Source organism: Vigna umbellata, chromosome 11 (genome assembly GCF_029865625.1).
Source record: "Vigna umbellata cultivar VRB3 chromosome 11, Vumbellata_1.0, whole genome shotgun sequence".
In the NCBI taxonomy this organism is placed as follows: domain Eukaryota; kingdom Viridiplantae; phylum Streptophyta; class Magnoliopsida; order Fabales; family Fabaceae; genus Vigna; species Vigna umbellata.
The window spans coordinates 27,602,132-27,625,678 of record NC_142175.1 but is presented as its reverse complement, the minus strand read 5'-3'; the positions used below and the strand labels follow the sequence as shown (position 1 = coordinate 27,625,678).

Below are 23,547 nucleotides of genomic sequence, written 5' to 3'. Positions count from 1 at the left end.
AATAGAAAATAAAAATAAAAATTAACTTACTCTATGACAAAAACTAATCAAACAGACTTGAAGACCTCACTTCGATAATCACTTAGACACTCTTTGATAGTTAAAAAGATAATGTAGGAATAAAAAGACCCAGAAAGACGGTAGAGAACTCTTAGATAATCGTTTTTATATAAATATTATGTTTTAGATAATAAAATTCGTTACCTGAAATTCTATTTATATACTCAGATTTTTAATATTAAAATAAACTAATCTTATTATTTAGAGCATAGTTTCCATTCTAATTTATTATTTTCTAAGCTCTTATAACTACTATTATTTTCACACACACACACACACACATATATATATATATATATATATATATATATATATATATATAATATTATATTGTATATATTAATGTGATAAAAATTGTTTGCCACTGAAAATGAAATCCACTTGGTTAATAGAGCGGAAGAGGAGCAAAATGGTGAATAGACACATAACAGAAATCAGTTAAGGAATTTTTCAAAAACCATCATTCTGAAAGTTGCTTCAACTTCCTATACTTCTCCCCTTCTTTCTGCATTTGGCGCTTCAACATCTATCTAACTCAGAATCTCCGAGTTAACTCACTCTTCTAATGGAGAATCTGATACAGTTGGTGAACAAAATCCAGAGAGCGTGCACTGCACTCGGTGATCACGGCGAGGAAAGCGCCATGCCTACTCTCTGGGACGCCCTTCCGTCCATCGCCGTCGTCGGAGGACAGGTAATTGAAAACACTTAACGATCTACGCCTTATTCATCGCCATTGATTGTTACTATTACTATTTTTTCTAATTCAGGACTGGTACTTCTACTGCAATATTTTTATTTAACTTTTTATGTCTTAAGCATTGAGATTGAAATTCTACCATTTTAATACCTTCGTGTTTCTATCAAATCTGCATTTGATCACGCAAATCAATGTTTCCTCTTCATAAAATGTTTTTGTCCATTCATTTCCACTTTCAGGTTGATTTTTGCGTATTAAATTATGGAGTTGAGTTTGTATTTGGCGTATTAATATGATAATCGCATTGCTGATTTCTTAATTACTATGGAGATCTATTTTAAAAAGAAAACAGTAAATATATAGTTACGCTGTGATAATCGGCTCGGTAATTTAAGATTTTACATTGTAGTAGCAGTTTCATTGCAATATTTGATGTTATGAGAAGTTGTAAACTGATATGGTTGTAATTGCGGTGATGATGTCGTTGCACAAAATCTAAAAGCCTTACAGTGTAATTAGCATATGATATGATAATCTCATTGGTGGAATTTTATTTATTATAGACTTTTTTAATAAAACTTATAAATATTTATCGTTATATAATGATGCTGATATTTATGTTCAAGTGAACCTAAGGATTTAACCGTGGTCCTGACCAGAGTTTCCTTACGATCCTTGTGGTTGTAATTGTAGTTGCATAAAGTTACCTTTTTATTGTACTTGTAAAATTTATTTAACAATCTCATTGGTGATTTTTATTTCGTCGTGGAAATGTCTTTTTGAAACCAAAAGCTAGTAAGTAATGATAGTTGTGTAGAGATGTTGATGCCTTAGTTCAACAGAAACTAAGGTTTTAAATTGAGGTCACACTCACAGTCTTTAATGTTGTGGGAAATTGTTAACTCGTGATTGATTTTGTTGTAAGTATGGTTGACATTGTAGTTGTGTATCAATATGACCGTATCATTAGTTATTTTTAGCTTATTATTAAAAGATCTTTTAAAGATCATCATTTAGTTGTGTATCAATAGATAATTGTAAGATGTACCTTCGCTAAAGTGAAACTAAGGTTTTAAATTGCACTGTAGTTTCTACATGATGCTTGAATACTTATTTTCTTTCTCACCTTAGTGGAAATCTTAAAGAATAGATGTACGCATCAGAACAGGTTTCAATAACACAAACGCTCTTCCCAATAAAATATTTTATATTTCAACGAGATGGAGATAACTTTCTATAGAACTTTTTGATAACGGGATCATAAATCTCCTCCCCCTGGTAATCCTGAATAGAAAATGGAAACTTCAGAACATTGCAATTCTCTGTTACGGATGAATGGTTTACAAGGCACATTTTTCAATTTGTTATTGTTTTGAATTAATTTGTCACGGTTTTTGATTTCATAAGTTGCACTTAATTCTTCAAATATCAATTCAAGATGCATTCTTCGTTTGTGATATATTGAATGTATTATGACCTTTGGAGGGTTTGACACATCTTGTGCTTCTGCCGTTTCCTTTTTCAGTATAATTTTGAATGTATTATGACGCTTGTGATTTTGTTTATTGATACGTTGCTTGTTGTATCTTGTATCCATTTAATCTAACACTGTTAAATTCGAGGTTCAGTTCTCTGTCATCTCTTAGGCTGTGTTCTTTTTAAGGGATTTAAGGGAGATGATTTGGGGGAGATGATTTGAGTGGATTTGAGTGGATTTGAGGGTAATTTTTTTGTTGTTTTTTTGAGTGGATTTGAGGTTAATTGAGAGTGGATTTGGAAGGAAAGTTTGTGAGAATTAGTGTAGGATTTGATTGATGTGATTGATTTTAAAAATTAGTTTAATTGGTAGAAAATGTAGATTACCAAATTGCCCTTCTTATAAAAGTATTATAAAATGTTATTTTGTAATGTTATATTTAATTGTAAAAAAGTTTATAAAGAGATAAAAAATTATTAATAATTGTTAAAAATATTGTTTAAAAATTAAAAAAGTTATAATGTAGTAAAATAAATATATTTTAAAATGTTTAGGAAAATTTTAACATAATTTAAGATTTCAAATTCACGTACAAATCACAACAAACACATTTCTAACATCTTGAAGATAGTTAAGACATCATTACAAATCAATTAAACATTTTTGAAAACCTCATATAAAACTCATTATTAATCAATTTGTTCTCTCTCTCTACGGGATATTCATTTTAATATAACTCCAATTAATAATGTGATATTTGAAGATAAATACTTAATATGTTTTTTACTTAATTAAATCATAATTTTATTTAAAATTGTAACATGAAGGTAATATCGTTTGGTGTGTAGGGGAAGACTAGAAAAAGGGGTGGAAAGTGGTGTGGGAGAGAAGGAGAAAAGAGAAGGAGGTAGTGAAAGAAGAGGGGAAAGGATGAAAAAAAACTTGAAAGAAATTCAAAAAGAGAACTAAAAAATAAAGAATAAAACTATTAGCACTTAACATTTTTACCAAAATAAATTGTATTCATTATTAATTTAATCTCTATGTTCAAATCTGGATTATCTCCTTAATTTTTCTGTAATGTGTTTAAAATATATTAATTTTTTTAATACATGACAATTAGTTTCTTGAAGATATAGCAAGACACAAGGGACCAATCTAATAAAAGTAGATAGTGTTACGTAATGGATTCTGTGCGTGTGTATGTGTCTACCATCCGCCCATGCTTCTGTGTGTGTGCCCATCCCTCCACTTCCACTTCTTCCTACAAAACCCATCTCAGATTCATTCTTCCCTCGCTCCCTCCGCTGCGCTCTCTACATCACCGGTTGCCTCCGCCCCTCTCCGCTCTCTCCTCCCCTCAAACTCAAACCAGGTCATTCTCTCTCTCTCTCTCTCTAATGCTTCATTTTTATTGCTTACTCCTTCCGACTGACTACTTCCATCAATGCCAGGGACCAAGAACAAGAAGAAGGAAACGACAATCCTTCTTCCGTCTCCATGGACTGCAAAGTTCGTCTGCAAGTTCGATTAGATCACCAGGCAGCAGCAAGCAAACAGCACCAGGGAAGCTCTGTAATCGGTTACAACTTCATGTAACCGATTACAGGAAACCATGCATTTCTTCAGTTTTCTGTAACCGCAACACCCAGCCTTGTAACCGGTTACGCACTGTTCACCATCTTCTCCAACACGCACTTGGACTTTGTTCACCATGTAATCGGTTACCCTTAACCAAAATCGATTATGTGCTGCACCCCTTTTCATTTCCATAGGATTCAGATTGACATTTAATTTAAAGTTAAGGGCACACTGGACATTTCAGTTAAAATCATCGCAAATCTCCTCACTTTTGCGAGTGATGAAAAAGCGAGGTATCCTGCAAATCCGTCCGCGCAAATCGTCGCTGATCATCTCAAACGAACATCACCATTTGCTTAAATCATCGCTCTGTAATTCGCATGAACAGTAAATTCCGTTCATGCGAACACAGCCTTACAGATCTGGGCTGATTATTATTTATTTGTGATCAACTTTAACGTTGCCATTTTATATTTGTAGTTGTTATAAATATATACAATTTAAAATTTTCCGATACTTTTAATTTGCAGAGCTCAGGAAAATCTTCAGTGTTAGAGAGTATTGTCGGAAAGGACTTTCTACCACGTGGATCTGGTAATTGAGCATGTTATTTCCTGATTGTATTTCTTGCTCTCTCCCTTTGTCGAGTTTCTGGATAATCGAACCACTATTTTATGCAGGAATTGTTACTCGGCGTCCTCTTGTTTTGCAACTTCACAAAATTGATGAAGGGAGAGAATATGCTGAATTTATGCACCTCCCAAGGAAGAAATTTACTGATTTTGGTAGTCTATATTACGTCAAACATTTTCATATCAATGTGGTAGCAATTAGCAAGCAACTTCATCTTAATTTTTTGAAAAAGCAAATATTGCTTGCGATTCGCAGAAGCGTATGTTAACTATTGCTCTCTTTCGTGAGGAGGGCTTATCAAATTTTGAATATGATAATTTCTATTAGTTTGCATTTACTAGTTTTTAATTTTTTATGATCTTTATGTTTCCGTTTCTCGTATAGTTACTAATTTGGCGTTGTTCTGTAGCTGCTGTTAGGCAGGAGATTGCTGACGAGACCGATAGAGAAACAGGACGCAACAAGGGTATTTCGTCTGTCCCCATCCATCTGAGTATCTACTCCCCTCATGGTGAGATACAAATATTAGCAGAGATTTTTATCCATAGTGAATATTTAATGAAAAACAGGTCTACCATTCAATTTGTGTACATCGATTTAATATTTAATTATTTAATCTTTATTGAATTAATATTAATAAGACAATAATAATAATACTTTAATAATACATATTATAATATTAAAGAAATAAAGTATTATAAAATTGAAACATAACTATAAATTCTTAAAAAACTAAATTTTAGCAATATACATAATCTTTTATAGTAACAATTTTCCATTAAGAATAATAAAGAAAATGAAAAGTGCTATAGGTTGATTAATAAATAAGAAGACATTGAATTAAATATTTTTATTTTATTTTTTCATTAATTTTGTAACATTTCAATTAATAATATATCACCACTAAAAGAACATTATATAGTGACCACTTTACGAATAATGTTATTATAGTTGTTAGATATATTATCTTTATTTTATATTTATTTTTTATCTTTAGTTAGTTTATTATTATTTTTTATTTATATTTTGGGCTTAACTCATAGTTCAAGTTCATCATCGCACGTCCGGTCTCCTCTCAGGCAACTATTTAGAGCATTGATGTTGCTCTTTTCCTTTTTCAGGTGCCTTGATTGGAGAATTTTGAATTTTTTATGGTTTTTCTCTCTTGTTCATTCACAGATTCTTCCGTTTGTGTCTCTTCTGACCTTATTTGTTGTCACCAACATCATTTTAACATAAAAAAACTCCTACCTTAAACACACCAGAAGAATACATATAAAATAGTATCAGACTCTGTTAATTTCACTCAACGAGTAGTGCCTCAAGGCCCACTCAACAAACGACTAGATATCATTGGAACTCACATACTTAAACTTTTTCAAAATTCACCTAGTGAGACTTGTCTTGCCTAGCTACTATTAAGTTAGTGAGTTACCTAACTTTGACTTCGCCTAGTGAGTATATTCTCATCTAGCAACCACCAAGTCAATAGCTCTTTGACTTTGACTTTGCCCAATAAGTATATTAGCACTCAACGACAACTAAGTCAATAGCTCTCTGGCTTTGTCCAATGAGTATATTCTCATCCAATGAGTCTACACAACATAATTATGTAGATTTTTTACATTACAGCCTTACAAGTTCAATCTAAAAACAAACTCACAAATGCCTATCAAATTCGAATTACATAACCTTAACTAACTCAAATAATCTCATATGCAATACCAATTAGACACCATTACCAAATTTCATCATACAACTCAAAGCAAGCCAAATTAAAAAACCTAATCCCAATCTAACCTATCATATTTCATCACATAACTTAATCACACAAGCAAATCATCGTACAACCATACAATTAGCAATTATAATGTATTTATAACTTAAAAACAGTGTAATTAGTTTCCCTTATCTGGAAAATGAATCAAACAGTTTATGGATCCTATAACACTCAGATACACAAAAAGTTTTATCTATCTTATGAATAACACAAACTCCATTAAGACACACCATTAATTAGCATATACTCTAATTGAAGACTCAAACCAATGATCATACAGGGATGAAGAAAAATTTAGAAAACTTGCTTATCCTATTAAAGAAACTGATCAAACAAAACTTGAGAGTTTGTTACAAGATCACTTGAGTGATCTCTTATCTTCAAATAGATGAAGGAAAAATAAGAAAGCTTAAAGAGAGAAGAAAAGAAGTTATAGGAAAAAGTTATATTTTTAAATAATAAAACTCAATTATAAAATTTTATTTATATTTTAAAATTTTAATATTAAAATAATTGAGTCTCGTAATTTTAAAAAATATTGTTAATTTTAAAATACGATTTTATAGATTTTTACATATTTCTTCACAATAATTTTGTGATTTATGAATAACTTAATAATATTAGAAAGTATAACTACCATCTTTTTTAAAAGGAAATAAATGTTATTCGATCTCAAATTTTCCTTTAAATCAATTACTAAACATTCCAGTATTCAATTTCTATACATTCTGAGTATTGCTTATTTTTTAACGTGAAATTATCTCCTGATTTTGAGCATGAAAGGGATATGAAATATTTAGACTACCTTGTAGATATAATTTTCGAACACTTATATTATTTCTATTATCGTGTCGGGAATTACTTTAGATGTCACTTTATTTGAAGTACGAGTTCAGGAAGGCACCGAACACCCTTAAAACCCCCTGTTCAGCATCTCCATTCTCAGCTGTAAACCGTGTTCTGGTCTAGTTTTCCAATGCAACTAGATTGTCCTTGGAGAAGGATGATCAGGAGCAAGGCAGTGGCGGCGCGGGTCTCTCCAGGAGATGGGAGGCAGTTCTGGTGTGCCACCGCATCCACTTCCACACCGCTGAAGTGATTCACCTTCCGGTGCCTGTGCCACCAAACTACTTCTTCTCGGACACCAATGACAGGTGTGCAGTGTGCACTGTCAACGCAGGTTGGCATTTGAAATCGTCATCTAATACGGCGTCGGTTTGCCAGCATAACTCAACCAGTAGTCGCCACCGTGGCCTCACAGTCCCACCTGAGTGACAGAGAGGCTCCATCTGGATTATAAGAAATTACTCTTTACAAATTAAATTTAGGTCCTTACTTAGGTAAGTAAATAAATAGAACGACTTGTAAAATGATTAGAGATAACATTTAGTGAATGGAGTGTTGGTTTGAACGAGAGAAAACAGAGGGGAAGAGAAAACAGAGGATACCCAAAGGAAAAAGAAGTCTGGTAAAAATGATATTTACTCACAGTATCTGAAAAAGAATAAATGACTCTTATTTAAAGAGTCTATAACAGAACATGTAAAACTGTAAAACAGAAAAACCATACTTGAATTAATACAACATGGAGATATATAAGATGGTTTTAAAGCCCCTTTTAAATAAGGGGCACAAAATCAATCGCCTGGAACAGACACTTTTTTACTTGGCTTTCCTACAAACAAATTCTTGTGTGTTAACGTTTTTTACTTAGATATTATTGTTTAAGAACTTATTTCATGCATTGCATTTGTTCACTTGACAGTTGTGAATCTGACGCTGGTTGATCTTCCGGGACTTACAAAAGTCGCTGTTGGTAGTTTTTAAGATTGACCTGTAAATTTCCGAGAACCATTACGTTATAAATATGGAGTCTAATGGCAGTAAAGTTTTCTGGGGTATATTGCAGAGGGTCAGCCAGATAGCATTGTGCAAGACATTGAAAATATGGTTCGGAGTTTTATTGAAAAGGTAATTATTTCTGTATACAATGAAATGATGCATATGGGAACATTTATTTGCTATGAGATCTAAAATTTGAATGCAAAAAGGTTGTATTGAAACATCATTTTAGATATTTAATAATCATGAACTCTATTCAATTTAGTGATCCATCCTGATCCATATATGTATTGAGCTCTTTGACGTTAAATGCTTCTTCGTGTTGGGAATAATCAGAGTGAATCTAAGTTTCACGTTGATTAGAAATATCAAAATCAAATACAAGATAATAAAACTTATAAATATATTGTTTTAAGGTTGTGTTAAAAGTTGATTAGAAATCAAAACTAAATACAAGATAAAAACCTCGTAAATATATTGTTTTAAGATTGTGTTAAAAGTCGTGTCAAATGAATCATATATGTAAACTCTCTCTAATAACTCCTTTGAAAGTAAAATAAGCTCCTTAGTGATATCATAAATACATTTGAAGATAAATATATGATATGAAAAGGACTGATGTCAAATTCTTATGTTGGATAATACTCTCTCATGCATGAGCTCCACTGGTGTTAGCTAAACTTCCTCACGATGTTATTCAAAGTAATTCTGAAACTGACCACCTGTTGCAGCCGAATTGCATCATCTTGGCAATATCTCCTGCCAATCAAGACCTTGCAACCTCAGATGCAATTAAGATTTCCCGTGAAGTAGATCCAAAAGGTAAGATGCTGAACTTAATTTTTCGGTGACAAAACAGTAAGAATTTGTTTGTTGATGCTAATCCGTATCTAGTAATTTAATCAAACAGCTGAAACTGAAAGCAAAAAAGACGTTCAAAATAAAAACCCAGACGGTTCGTAATATTTGCTGCAAAACACAATATATAGAAGATTGATAAAGTCATTTGTTAGGCTTCTTAGATCAGTAAATTCTCATATTTGTTCAGAATGTCAGATTCAAATTTCCTTGACTTGTAATATTTGTCAATTGGATAGGTGAATTCAATTTTGTTGAAACCAAATTAACTAACTGGGATTTTATGAAGATATTCTCCAGAAATATCTCTAGTATAAAGTACATGCATGTATAATTTCTTTTTCAAGGTTTGGAACTACAACTTATAAGCAGACAGTTAGACTGGCTAATGCGTTTGAGAGATCCAGAAGCTTGGTTTCTTTAAGTTTCTACGGTTGCCTACATTACCGAGCATCAAATTTTGAACTTTTTGTTCTCACTTTTTTACTTCTTGATTTATCTATTGCTCAATGTCGCTTGCCCTCTACATGAGTTGAAACTCATTTTTACGAGTAACTAACTACATGGTTGGATTACTATGCGGTTTGACATCGCTTGCTAATGGAACAAGTTTAAATTTTCAGGGGAAAGGACATTCGGTGTTTTGACAAAGATTGATCTTATGGACAAGGGTACTGATGCGACGGAGGTAAGCACTCTCTTGACCCTCTCAATACAGAATTTGGCACGGTTTGCCTTAGGCAAAATTTTTCCCTCTTGGCATCCTTCACCAGGAATTTGGCACGTATTTTGTAGTTACAAAGAATGTAACGTTGTCAAGTCAAATAAGAATGTAAAATGACAATAAATAAGACGGATTAAGTTATATATATATATATATATATGTATGTATGTATGTATGTATGTATGTATGTATTATGACATTGATGTGTTCATTACAATGAAAGAAGAGTGTTGCTATCCAGCTATAGCAACTACAGAAGCAAGATCTTTCATTAAGATTTTATATAGCTAATTGCTGCATCACAAAATCTCGCATATGTAACCCATCCACACTCACAGGATCACTTGACATGTGGTGATTCGCTTTAATAGAATTATTTTCTACCACGCTCGTTTCCTTAATTCTTCTAGTGTTATTTTTTCATGTGACAGCAGTATAAAAGATTAAAAAGGCATTGTTTTCTTGTTGGATACTGTTAGACCTCAGCAACTACAAGATACCAATGGGACGTTGAAAGTGTATTATAGGAAGAGGGGTAAAAATAGGAATTAAACCCATTTCAGTCTTTAACCTATTTGTTAGGATTTAAGTAAGACTTAGTTAGCGGGTTAAGTTGTTTATTGAAGGAGACTTGGTTACAAAATGGATAGTTTCCAGTGTAAAAGGAGTAGCCTCCTTTTTGTTCTTGTTTTCTGGAAATTCAATAAACCCAGGAACGAATAAAGTCCTTTTGGTCCTAACAGATACTTGAATATCTATCCCGCAGAATGAAGGAAGGGGTTTATGTATTGTTCATATTTAGTCTCATTGTTATGTTTTGGCTTATACGTATTCATACATGTCTCAAAAACTTCGATAAAATTTAAGAATAATTCAAACAACCGTTTCTTTAGGAGTTGGGATTTCCCTTTTAACTTTCTTTTTTCTTATGATTAAATTACCGGAATCATATTTGGGAAGCTCATAACGTGGCTTCCTTTGTCCCTTTTAATTTTTCTAGATCCTTGAAGGAAAAGCATATAAGCTAAACTTCCCTTGGATTGGTGTTGTTAACCGATCCCAAGCTGATATCAATAAACAAGTTGATATGATTGCTGCTCGGAAAAGAGAAAACGAGTATTTTGCTACTACCCCAGAATATAGACATCTTGCTTCCAGAATGGGCTCTGTGCATCTAGGAAAGGTGCTATCGAAGGTATGCTGAGCTGTGGATCTATTACTTGAAAATTGAAATTCAATCGATGAAATTTGCTTTCGGGTGTAAATGATTGTTTCCAAACTGTTTCCTTATTGTTTTTTATGTTATGTTAAGTACGTGCTTAAATTTTCAGCATTTGGAAACTGTTATCAAGTCTCGGATACCAGGCCTACAGTCACTCATTAACAAGACTATCATTGAATTGGAGACAGAATTGAACCGTATTGGCAAACCTATTGCTGCTGATACTGGAGTATGTCACTTTCTTCACCTCTCCCCTAACAGCAGATTATGCATGTAAAACAACTGTAGTCTTCTTATAAGTACTAACTTGCCTTCATGATTAGGTTATTCTTATTTTCCCCCCTCCCCGTCTACCGTTTTCATTTATAAATGCAGGAATAATTAATGCTCTTTCGCTGTTTGCAGGGGAAGCTGTACATGATAATGGAAATCTGTCGAACTTTTGATCAGATATTTAAAGATCATCTTGATGGCATGTATGTCCTTTTTTCGCCGTGTTATTTGGTTTGTGTATTGAATTACATGTAACTATGAAATCAGACAGATCCGATTTGACCTTGGAGATGATTGAATGTCCACAGACGTCCTGGTGGAGAGAAAATTTACCAAGTATTTGATAATCAATTTCCAGCATCTTTAAAACGGCTGCAGTTTGACAAACATTTATCAATGGACAATGTGCGGAAACTAATAACTGAGGCAGATGGTTATCAACCTCATCTCATAGCTCCAGAGCAAGGATACCGACGCCTTATCGAATCTTGCTTGGTATTAGTTAGGGGGCCCGCTGAAGCAGCTGTTGATGCGGTATAATATATTTTTATACAAATATTATAAATACGTTGCTTTAAGATGCGATTCATAACATGTTCTTCTAAAGAAATTATATTAGAAAATTGTGGCTGATTTCTTTCTCCATGTAAATTTTTACACGAGTAACCAAAATATCAGATTGATACTGACATTACTTAGGCGTAACGAAAGTTCATTTCTTTCCTTTGGAAGAGTTAAAAGGTCTCGTATAATTTTATACTCTGTACTACATATTTATGGAGAATTGATAATCACTTTTTGAAAACTGAGAAACATTTCTTTTTATGTTGAACTATGTACTTAACACCTTAATCTTATAATGCATTCAGGTTCACGGAATTTTGAAGGATTTGATTCATAAATCTATGAGTGAGACAATGGTAAGTCGCATATAAATTATTGTGTATAGGCGTGTATAGTTCTCAACGTGTTAAGCCTGAAGATGACTTTAAGTAATTTAGCTCGATATTATATTTTCGTATATTTTTCAAGTGTTTCAATGGAAGCAGTTTTCTTTTGGTTGTAGGAATTAAAGCAGTATCCCACCTTGAAGGTAGAACTCGGAAGTGCAGCTGTTGATTCGTTGGAGAGGATGAGAGAAGAAAGTAAGAGAGCAACTCTGCTTTTGGTGGACATGGAGTATGGTTATTTGACTGTTGAATTTTTCCGCAAACTTCCCCAAGACGCAGAAAAGGGTGGAAATCCAAGTCATTCACTTTTCGACAGATATAATGATGCTTATCTTCGTCGAATTGGTAAGGATTGGAAGTTAAAGAACATGTGGTTTTAGATTTTCTTTCGATTATTCTATTCCTAGGTAGTAATTGAATTAATAAACGAACTAAAGGAGCTCATTAACCACATACATATGATCCAAACATATATATGTTCATGAAATTAGAGGCATTGTTTTCCTTTTCCCTTTACTGAGATTCCTCATTTCCTTAAATATTAACAGCTACTACTGTCTTGTCCTATGTGAACATGGTATGTGGGACCCTGAGGAATACCATTCCCAAGTCCGTAGTTTATTGTCAAGTGCGTGAGGCTAAGCGCAGCTTACTGGATCATTTCTTTACAGAATTGGGGAAAAGGGAGGTGAGCTTTTTATTGTCTTCCTTGAAGAATTCATGCATAGGGAATCCAATGGTGTGATTAAGGGTATTGTTTTGTAGGGAAAACAATTAGCTTCACTTCTAAATGAGGACCCAGCAATCATGCAGCGCCGTACCTCCCTGGCAAAGAGGCTAGAACTATACAGAAGTGCACAAACAGAAATTGAGGCAGTTGCATGGGAAAGGTAGAAAGCATCCTTCATACTTCTCACAATTTTAATTTCAACCTTTTTCATTCATTATTCCATTCCCGCCCTTGGTTATTTTTTCTCATGTAATTCAATTGTATTCCTTTGTTTCTACCTCTCATTAATGAATTAATGATACTGTTATTGAAAGTTCCACTTCATAACTTTCACATTCGTCTCAATGTCTCCCATCAAATACAAACGTGTAACCTTTTTATTTTTCTAATTAATCATTTTCATCTTAATATATAACTCATCTTCGAGTTTGCAACCACCTCTTCATCATGGAACCATCTCTTTTTAATCTCCTAAATACTAAAGAGTTTTTTTTTTTTAATTCTTCTTTTTTCATCGAAGCATTTCATTTTAATCTAATCTCAATACCTTAAAATTACTTCTACATGCTTATAAGAAAAATCGAATTTCTACCTCACGTTTAACATAATAGTGATTCTTTCGTATTCTTTATCTTTTTCTACATTTATCGACGACTATGCTTTCGATGAAATTTGTGTCAATAACCAACGTTATAATGAAATATTATTTTGAACACTTAAGAAACAATTAGTTTTTTTAATGCTTTTATTAAGATATTTCTTTTGACGTTTGCATATCGTTAATATTCCGATATTCCTTTTTTATTTTCTTGAGGGAATCATACATATCAACTAATAAATAATTCCCGATTTTCGCTTAATCTAAGCATTTATATCCATTTAATCAAGTCTTCGTCTTTTGGTAACTCAATTTTATTTAAACTTTTTTCCTTCCCTATTCTTCAGTGGTTATTACTTCTTCTACTCAACCTTATCATTATTCTCCCTCCATCGCTGCAGCTTAATTGTTAAGTCTTTAATAGCACGAAATCTAATCTCAAAAAGTCAATGTATTCAACCTTATCAATCTTAAAAAATTTGATATATAAAAATTTCACGTTGATTAGAGATAAAAAATTTGATATAAAAAAGTTTTAAGTTGATTAAAAATAAAATGAATTTGATTGTAAATGTTTTCAAATATATATGATTTATCAAGCACTTCATAAATCTTTAAACACCCATCTTCATTGAAACTTTATGATAATTTACTAGGGCCTATTTAGTTTATTCACTTTTACTTTTTTTTCTATTTTTTTTAAAACACGTCTCTCCCTTTTAAGAAATTCTTAATTATTCTCAAGAAAATATCGACTAACCTCAACTTCGCATGAACAAAGCTATTAGGAAGTCAAGTTTCCTAAATACACTTTCACTTTATCTATTTTGTATATTTGCTTTTTCCTTTTTACTTATTTTTTATCATCATCTATTGATCTATTATTTTTACTGTATATAATAAAGTGTTCGTATACTTTTTTATGTACATAAATTATTTTTCAATTATGAATATTTCCATCAAAACTTAAATCCCTTTCCTAATACATTGATTAAATTAAACGTCCTTCGTCACTATTATCTCAATTCTGTTGTTTTTCTTTTGTTTGGAAGGAAGAAGAAAATGGCATCGGATATACAATAAAGTTAAAAAGGAAAAGAATAAATTAGATAATAGAAAACAGTAACAATCTGTTATAGTTCAAGACTCTTTGCACCATTCAGATGTATAAAAGAAAGAAGGGTTAAATATGTTTTTAGTTCCTAAACTATTAAGCGATTTTGTTTTTAGTCTCTCTTTCAAACTAAGGTACTTTTTTTCCTTCATCTTTAGGAAATCATAATTTTTCGTCCTAAAAAACCAACTGTGTTAAAAAGAAGCTGAGCTGGCTAACGGTGGAGTGCCACGTCATTTTTTTCTGACACTTTTTGGTAATGACGGAGCGATATTGTTAATGGCCAAACGATATTGGTAAGGGGCGAATGATTATGATGATTGAATGACCTAACAGTATTGGTGGTGACCGAACGGTATTGGTAATGACCGAACGATATTGGTAATGGCCGAATGATTATGATGACTGAATGATCGAACGGTATTGGTAGTGACCGAACGGTATTAGTGGTGATCGAATGGTTATGATGACTGAATGGTGATGGTGACCGAACGGTGATGGTCACTGAATGATGATGGTGATCGAACAGTGAGAGACATATTGACTCAGTGTAGGAAAAAAAATGGCGTGTCACTCCACCGTTACCAGCTTAGCTTCTTTTTAACTCCGTTGATTTTTGATGATGAAAAATTATGTTTTCCTAAAGGAGAAGGACCCAAAAATACTTTAGTTTGAAAGAAAAATTAAAAACAAAATCGCTTCATAGTTTAGGGACTAAAAGTTATCAAAAATTAAAAACAAATAAGTCAATGAATTTTGTTTTTCGAAATCATTTTTTTTTTCGATTGATTTCATTTTAGTTATCCATTTGACACTTATATATGTTTTTTTTTTCTCAGGTAACATAACCAATACAAAATCATTGCATTAATAAAAGGAGCAGGCTGAAAAAGAGGAAAATTAAAAAGGATAAAATATAAAACGGTGGAGGTGCGGGGAATCGAACCCCGTGCCTCTCGCATGCGAAGCGAGCGCTCTACCATATGAGCTACACCCCCTTGATGACTACTGTGATTTAAATAGATTTATAATTATAACGTAATAAATAAAAATATTATTTTATGCTGCTAATTATAAGAAATAATAATGACTTATTTCAAAACCTTCTTATTATTTTCGTACCCTTCATTTATAGTAAAGTATATTTATTAGGTATTCAATCCTTATTTCTTACATATATAATGATTTATGTTTACACATAAAAAATTAGTAAAGTGGGTTTTATAAACGTTATTGATTTATTCTCAGCTGCCTTTTATCTCTTATGCATTCTTTATTTGATCCTTTTAGGGAACCGAATTAAGAATATAACATAGAGCAACTTAATAATGCATAAGATAATAGTAATAAAGTGAATCATGTACATTTTGCACATAATAATTGATTTAATAAAATACTATATTAACTACTATTTAAGTTTCTTACCATTTTTATTTTAGGATTATCATGGTATTGGTGTAATATACGTTAATTTCGCTAATAACTAAAGTTTAGCAAAAAAATCAGTATCCACTTTTAATAGTTTTTTGTCAGTGTTCAAGAATTAGTTTGATTAAAGTTGTTATAATAATAATATATAGTATTTTATTTCTTTGTCCTAATTTTTTATATTTTCTGAATATAAAAATTACATGACATAAAAATAGATTAATATATATATATATATATATATATATATATATATATATATATATATATATATATATATGTTGGTTTGACTTATGGTGATGCATGTTTATAGGAGTACATGTCAGAACCATAAAGGACAGTCATGCAGTGAGTCAAAGGTGAATCTTGACATAGAAGTGCAAATGTGTTAGTTAGGAGGGAAACATTAATATTCACAAATTTAGCAAAATGCATGGAAGTTGCAACAGAATCTCCCTTCCTTACGTTGTATTACTCCACGCTTTGACCACCTTTTCTTCCTACATCATGTCATATTTTCTCTTCTATTTTTCCATATATAAATTAACTTCCACAGCCACAAAAATAACATTAACATTATACAAAAGCAATAGAAAAACAACAAAACCACATCAAGCAAACGAGTTTACGAGCTTCTGGACCTCGTTTGCTTTCACTTTCTCATAACCTTATTACCTTAATCAACTATTCATAAGTTGCACTTTCTGCACAATATACTTTCTTTTGTAATTAATCTTTTTTGGTTTTCACGATGGAATGGTCTTCAAAATCTGCTTCAAGGGCATACCTTGATACCCTTCAACTGGTAAATATTCATCTTTCTTTTTTCTTTATTATTATTATTATTTTATGAATCAATTCAATCAAGGTGGTCTTATCTTCTGTTCTATCCAATGTGCTTCACAATTCTTTCCCTTGTCTTTTTTATCACAAAATAGTGTGAAACAACATACTGAGGAATTATCGATCAATCTACACATGAAAGATAAATGAATATCATTAATAAGATTCTTAGTTACATATATAGTGTAAAGATAACTAGTATAGAGACATAATGATCTAAAATCTTACATAACATTTTTTAAATTCTGCAGCAATATGCTTTTCTATTGTTTTTTTATTGTTCATTTCCATATCAGTTTGAATCAAATATCATAAGGGATTATAATTACTTGCTTCTATTTGTTAATGTTCATATAAATTGTAAATTACATTGTTCTCATATGGATGTAGAAGAGTCTTGAGAAGAAATTTCATACCAGATTAACCAATAATAATATACAGACAGATTTGTTTTCACATTCTTAAATAATGTGGGACTATTGGATAGGATAAACAAACTTAAAACTTTAAAATAATGAATTTATGGGTGGTTTTTTTTTATCTTGTTTAACATTATCATTTCTGTATGATGTGAAATTTTGACTTGTAGCTATTATTCTTAACAATTTTAAATAAGGTTTAGTTAGTGTTTTGTTAATGAATGTGTTCAAATGACATTAATATTATGTGTTGGGTTTCAGGTGGACAAAAAAATAAGATGTATTTTGTATTATAGAAATGAATTAAAATCTAATTTTTACAATTGAAAAATTAGTTAAAATGAAATTTTATAAAATGGCTTTAGAATGTATCCAAAGATTTGAAGGATATTATGTTTGATTATTTTACAGTGCGAGAATAAAAAGAGAGAAGATGGGATTTGGAGAGTTGGAAATCCTGAAAGCAATGAACTTATATCAGCATTAGCAGCAGGAATGAAAGCAAAACTGATAGTGGAAGTGACTTCTTGTGTGTCCCTTTATACCATAGCTCTAGCAGTTGCTGCAAGACAAACTGCTGGCAGATTCCTTTGTTTTATCCCTAAATCACTCCTTCGTCAATCCAAAGAAGCCATCATGAACTCAGGTCTTGCAGACCAAGTAGAATTTAGAACAGAAGATCCCTCCAAGCTACTATCTCTCTATCACAACATTGATTTCTTTCTAGTTCATTGCAGGGATGACAACTACACAAGGTTGCTCAACTTGGTAGATGTTAGTATGAAAAGATCAGTAATAGTAGTGGCAAAGCATGTGCTTTGTGATAAAAAAGGGCTGAGATGGCATATAAGAGGAAAACATGAACAACCAGAAGTAAGATCTCTAAGCCATCTTGGGAATGCCATGGAAGTTTCAAGGATTTGCATGAATGATGACAGTGATAAGAAAAGAAGAAAAAGTTTATGGATTGCAAAATTTGATGAGGAGAGTGGTGAAGAACATATTTATAGAGTACCTCAGGTTGATTGATTCATATATATATATATATCAGTAATTGACATGCTGCTAGGAAATAATAACATGCAGAGTCTCAAAACTGCATTAGGATTAGTCAGGAACCATATGAAGCATGTCCTGTTTAGCAGCAAAGTATAATTGCAAACTATTGTGTGCTTAGATTCTAAATCAATAATAATTTCTCAGCATTTAACTTATATCTTTCCTGTGCTTATGATATCTGTAATTTGAAATTATTCAGATATCTTTAATTGTTAAACCACTCTAGAAAGATTCATCACACATGTAGTATAATGATTCCTAACAACAATAAGACTCCAGCCTAATTACATAAGAATTTCAAACCACTTTTTCTTTAAACTTTTAAGACAATGGATTAATAGATTTTCAATCTTTGATACTTTATTTTCTCATTTTTACCTAATATAAAACTTAAACTCACTTGAAATTTTACCAATAATAATTCAAAACACTAAAGTATTTAATAGTGACAAATAAGAAAATGTTTAAATATATAAAGTTAAATTCTTCATAAAATATATTATAAGAAAATATGAAATAAAAAAATCAAATAGAATGTTAATATTATTGATTCTCATATATATATATATATATATATATATATATATATATATATATATATATATATTAAAGGGAGAAAATGTGTAATTTTCTCTAACATACTACTATTTGGTATTTTAGACATCATGGATGACTTCGATTCTTTCTTTAAAGAAATATATTTTGCATATATAATTTTTACATTTATTTAATATTATCTTTTTATATTTTTTACTTTTTTAAAAAATTAAAAAAATTTACTTTTCTATAACCATTTTATTCTTATTAAATATGTCAAATAAATGTAAATATGTGTCATCCTATCCTTATATTTTATTTCATGAAAGATTAATATGAAGTGTTATGGATCTAATTCACAATCGAAAGTTTCATTCTCTTTTACTAAATATATCATCTTTCTTGATAAATTTAAGATAAAAAAGCATACATTAATGTAAGAAGGGATCTTGTCATTGCATTAATAGTTTATATAGATATAAATTTTATTATTATGTTAAATTCATCAACCGTCGTTATCAAAGTTGTTAATCGTTAACTCAATTGGTACTTTATTCTTTATTATCAATTTATTTATATTTTTTATCCTTTTAATTTACAAGTCTCATGCCTCATACATAAAACCTAAAAAAAAACAACAAAATCGTTATAAAAATAAGAAATGAGGTTTCTTTTATATATATTTTAACAAATATATATAGATTGTAAATAAGTGCAAATATTAATGAAAGGAAAAAGTGAGAAAATATAGTAATGGAAGAGAGAGAGAAGCATTTATTAGAGTAAGACTCCCTTGTTGTCCATTGATTCTTTTATTATCATGAGAAGCATTTGACATTTTCTATTTTTGTGCTCTTTTTATTAAAAATAGCAAAGAAATAAAGAAATATTAACAAACATGTTGGATTAATTAATACATTTTTATGACTAGCATGATGAGTTCTAACAAGAAGTTAGACAGCATAGTTTGCATATTATTTTAACTAATACGAGACAAATAATTCATTTTGTTTTATTCATATAAATATTGTAACAAACTATTCAAACTAAAAGGGACTAAATGAATTACCATCAGCACATGAATTTCACTTATTTAATTTTGGGGTCCTCTCACACACACATATCACAATTCGTGGTTTACAAAAAACCAAAACGACAAAAGATAATTGCAGAATATTGACACGAGTACCATTATTGACCACTCGTTTTGTCTGCAGACAAATAAATCTGTATATGCTACATAATTTATTTAGTAAAGGAAAATCAGAAACATAATCATTGACTTAGCAGGGGTAAGCCATAATACATTTTTTTAATATAATCTTTTTGTCAGGTACCTTATAATTCAATAAAATTAATTGAGAATCAAGGAAAAATTACTTAATTAAAGTAAGATACTCGTAAAAGATTTAATTTTTAGTAAATTTAAACCAACAATACATAAAGTACTAAAGAAAATGAGGTATTTGTGTTGTAAATAACATGTTTTTAACTGTCAAAAAAACCCTTTGTTTTATTTGTTCCAGTGGGTTTGTCTAGAAGGAAGATTATTGCAGTTTAATGTTCCATTATTGTGGTTGAAAGTATTAACAGCTGAAGTTATAACATTGGAGAATGAATAAATATGGAAATGAGGTATTAATAGAAAAGGTTTTGACAGAGAGAAATTATGGTGATTTTGAGTTCTGAAGAATATGAGGGAGTGATGATTAGCTATCAGTACCAACCACTAAACCCCACAACAACCACCAAGCATTAATCTTCAAATGCAAGGTACTAACATCTCTCTCGTTTCATTTTCACCTTCTTGCTTGGCCTTCCTGTTCACATTTCTCTCCTTCTGCTGAATTTTGCAGCCATTATTGCTCCAAGCCTTGGATCTCACTTAACCAAGTCTATGAATGGCAAAGAGTGGATCTTGGACTCGGATATGGCCATCTTTTGTCAGGCTATGTCTTCTGAATCTTGTCTTGAATTTCAAAATCACAGCATTGGCTGATGACACTGGAACTGTTGCTGCTACGACAGAAAACACCTGCAAGAACACAAATTATCAAACTTTCCTCCCTCCACCGTACCAGAATATCTCCCACATGATATGCACACCTGTATGGCATACCTTTGAATTGAGGGTAAGTTCAATTTTGTTGTTGTCTTGTGGGTTATAGTTCTACCCTTTCTACCCCCATTTACGTATTCCTTTTTCTCTTGATTTGTTGAAACTAATTCACTCTGATTTAGTTCAGATTGTCCTCATTCGTTATGCAAGCACAGAACTTTTGTACATTATGAGCTGTTGTTTCTCAGACAACCAAGCCAAATCTAAAGTCTAGCTTAAAATTTTGTTGTTTAGTTTGTGGATGACCAGGTTGTTGTTATTTTTTCAAAATAACTTCATGTTAGACATGATATTGATATCTCAGCTAGGCTAGGCTGATGCTCCAAAGTAATCTATCATTTTATTTCAGCTAGATTGTTATTCCTTTTAAATCTAATAAGTTTAGTAATGATATTTTATTTCAGTACATCCTGAATGGTGATACCACAACTATGATACTATCTGCTCCCTACACTATAGGGTGGGTAGGAATTGGATTTTCCAGAGATGGCATGATGGTTGGTTCCAGTGCAATGGTTGGATGGATTAGTAAACATGGTCATGCAAAAATAAAGCAATTTTACCTACGAGGAAGGAGGCAATCAGAAGTCATAATAGACAAAGGGGAACTTCCCCTCAATAATGTCCCTGCAGCTGTGGCCACTAATGGGGCTGAAATTCATTTGGCATTTCAGTTGCAGACCACAACCCCATTTCAGAAACAGCCAATTCTGTTGGCCTTTGGCAGTAAATATCCACAGAACCACCACCTCTCCAACCATGAAGACAAAACAGCAATTGTGTTTGATTTCTCTGCAGGTCTGGACTCATTTATCTATTACTGTTAACAGTAGTTTAAGTAGATATGTCATTTTATAATTTGTTGCACATAGTGGCAGTTGTTTCCTTCCAATTCCAAATATAAATCTCATTTCAGTGAACCACATAATAGAATACTATATTTCAACTCAAAATTACCACATTCAGCTGTTGAAGCAGAAAAGTATTTTATCTGATGGATCTAAACTAGTGTCTTTTTGATATATATAACTCTGCATGATGAAGCATGGCATTCTGTGATTTATAACCTTTTGAGTGCAGAAACTTGATATACTATACTTTGACAGGTTCTACGGGTCCTGTATCCCATGAATTGACTCAGATGAGAACGAATCATGGAATTTTGGGCATAATAGGGTGGGGTCTGATCCTGCCTGTAGGGGCAATTATTGCTAGATATTTCAGGCACAAGGATCCCTTATGGCTCTATCTCCATGCAATTATTCAGTTTGTGGGATTCACATTTGGGCTTAGTACAGTCATTCTTGGATTACAACTCTATTCCAAAATGCATGCCCATATACGAGCTCACAGAGGCATAGGCATCTTTGCTCTCGTACTGAGTATTCTTCAGGTTTGTCTCTGATCCATATCTAACCTTGTCTAGATAATTTTCTATATAAATTATGATAGCAAAAGGAATTAACAAAAAATAAGTTAATTAACTTTTAAAGAATCTAAAATGCAAAAGCTTATATTTTTCTAAAGTTTATCCAAACTGAACCCTAATATTTCCAGTCTTTTTATATAACACTCTGAGAAGTACAATTTTAACTAACTTTAAAAGATAAATTCAGATTTTTGCATTGATCTTAAGACCAAAGAAGGATTCCAAGATCCGAAAAATTTGGAATTTGTACCATGGTTGGTTTGGAAGGTTGGCACTCATATTTGCGGCCATTAACATAGTGCTGGGGATGCAAGCTGCTGGGGCAGGAAGTGATTGGAAGATAGGCTATGGGTTCCTTTTTGGTATTATGGTTACTGCAGCGATTGTTCTTGAAGTATTGGCTTATTTGAAAAGATCAGAGATGCGTTCTCTACCTCCTAACTTTCAAATAGACCCTGTTGGAGGATCTACATTTCCAAGTAATTAGGCCCTTTCTCTCCTTTTCCTTCCCTCGTTTTATATAATCTGTTTAGTGAAAATGGGGCTGAAAAAACAGAACTTTTAGTTCTATTACTGACTATGTTATATAACACTTTTATGGAACAGGGGGAATGTGATTGCTACAGTTTTATAGTTCCACAAACGTTGTCAATTGTTCCATTTAAAGCAGGCCATACATTTGAATTCTTTTTGGCATGTTCCTTGTTGCCATTTCTGGTTGTGCTTTTCCTGGTGTACATATTGAGGGAAATGCATATATAACCAGCTACGAGTTTGCCAAGTCGGATAATCCCCATTTAGTATTCTCACTCAATTTCACCATATTGAACTCTTTCTGTTTTTTTATTCATTCGTCGAATTTCTTTTGAAGATTGCCAAGAATGTAAATGACGATTCATAAGAACTATATGTATTGGAATTTAAGAATCATACTTTGTTCTTTGTTGAATGACAAAAGATTACCTTCATTAGTAGCTTTTTCAAGAGATATGTTTCAGAAAATGATTTAATTTGAAAGGAAAGTACAGAGTTCGACGCATTACCGGCTGTATTACAATTTGCTAATGATTTTAAATGTAGTTTAGTGATTCTTTTGCCCTTTAACATGATATGAACTTGTGAGCTGAATGCCCGTTTTAAAGATTGACAGCGATTATAAATAAAAAAAAAA

General features: G+C 31.7%; 3 protein-coding genes and 1 non-coding gene across 5 annotated transcripts; 3 read left to right on the top strand and 1 right to left on the bottom strand.

Moving 5' to 3' along the window:
* Positions 1-613: 613 nt before the first annotated feature.
* Positions 614-13,175, top strand: LOC124838291 (dynamin-related protein 5A-like). Its single transcript, XM_047313852.2, has 16 exons — positions 614-754; positions 4,349-4,412; positions 4,499-4,603; positions 4,861-4,962; positions 7,997-8,047; positions 8,141-8,202; positions 8,805-8,895; positions 9,555-9,619; positions 10,656-10,850; positions 10,987-11,106; positions 11,283-11,353; positions 11,459-11,684; positions 12,020-12,070; positions 12,217-12,445; positions 12,649-12,788; positions 12,866-13,175. Exons 1-16 carry the CDS (start codon positions 626-628, stop codon positions 12,992-12,994), a joined length of 1,830 nt encoding a protein of 609 aa, XP_047169808.2. The 5' UTR covers positions 614-625; the 3' UTR covers positions 12,995-13,175.
* A 2,292-nt stretch (positions 13,176-15,467) lies between these two features.
* TRNAA-CGC (transfer RNA alanine (anticodon CGC)) lies at positions 15,468-15,540 on the bottom strand. Its single transcript has one exon. It is a non-coding gene; the product is annotated as a tRNA-Ala (tRNA).
* A 1,034-nt stretch (positions 15,541-16,574) lies between these two features.
* On the top strand, positions 16,575-18,261 carry LOC124833517 (uncharacterized). The gene is made up of 2 exons (XM_088101515.1): positions 16,575-16,775; positions 17,644-18,261. The coding sequence occupies exons 1-2, from the start codon at positions 16,722-16,724 to the stop codon at positions 18,259-18,261; spliced, it is 672 nt and encodes a 223-aa protein (XP_087957641.1). The 5' UTR covers positions 16,575-16,721.
* A 2,186-nt stretch (positions 18,262-20,447) lies between these two features.
* On the top strand, positions 20,448-23,126 carry LOC124833518 (cytochrome b561 and DOMON domain-containing protein At3g61750-like). 2 transcript variants are annotated; one of them, XM_047308021.2, is made up of 6 exons: positions 20,448-20,601; positions 20,685-20,960; positions 21,352-21,745; positions 22,054-22,340; positions 22,564-22,855; positions 22,983-23,126. In XM_047308021.2, the coding sequence occupies exons 2-6, from the start codon at positions 20,730-20,732 to the stop codon at positions 22,991-22,993; spliced, it is 1,215 nt and encodes a 404-aa protein (XP_047163977.2). In that variant the 5' UTR covers positions 20,448-20,601; positions 20,685-20,729; the 3' UTR covers positions 22,994-23,126. The 2 variants fall into 2 exon arrangements, with proteins under 2 accessions (XP_047163977.2, XP_047163976.2); XM_047308020.2 differs by lacking the exon at positions 20,448-20,601 and having other exon boundaries at positions 20,612-20,960.
* Positions 23,127-23,547: the final 421 nt, after the last annotated feature.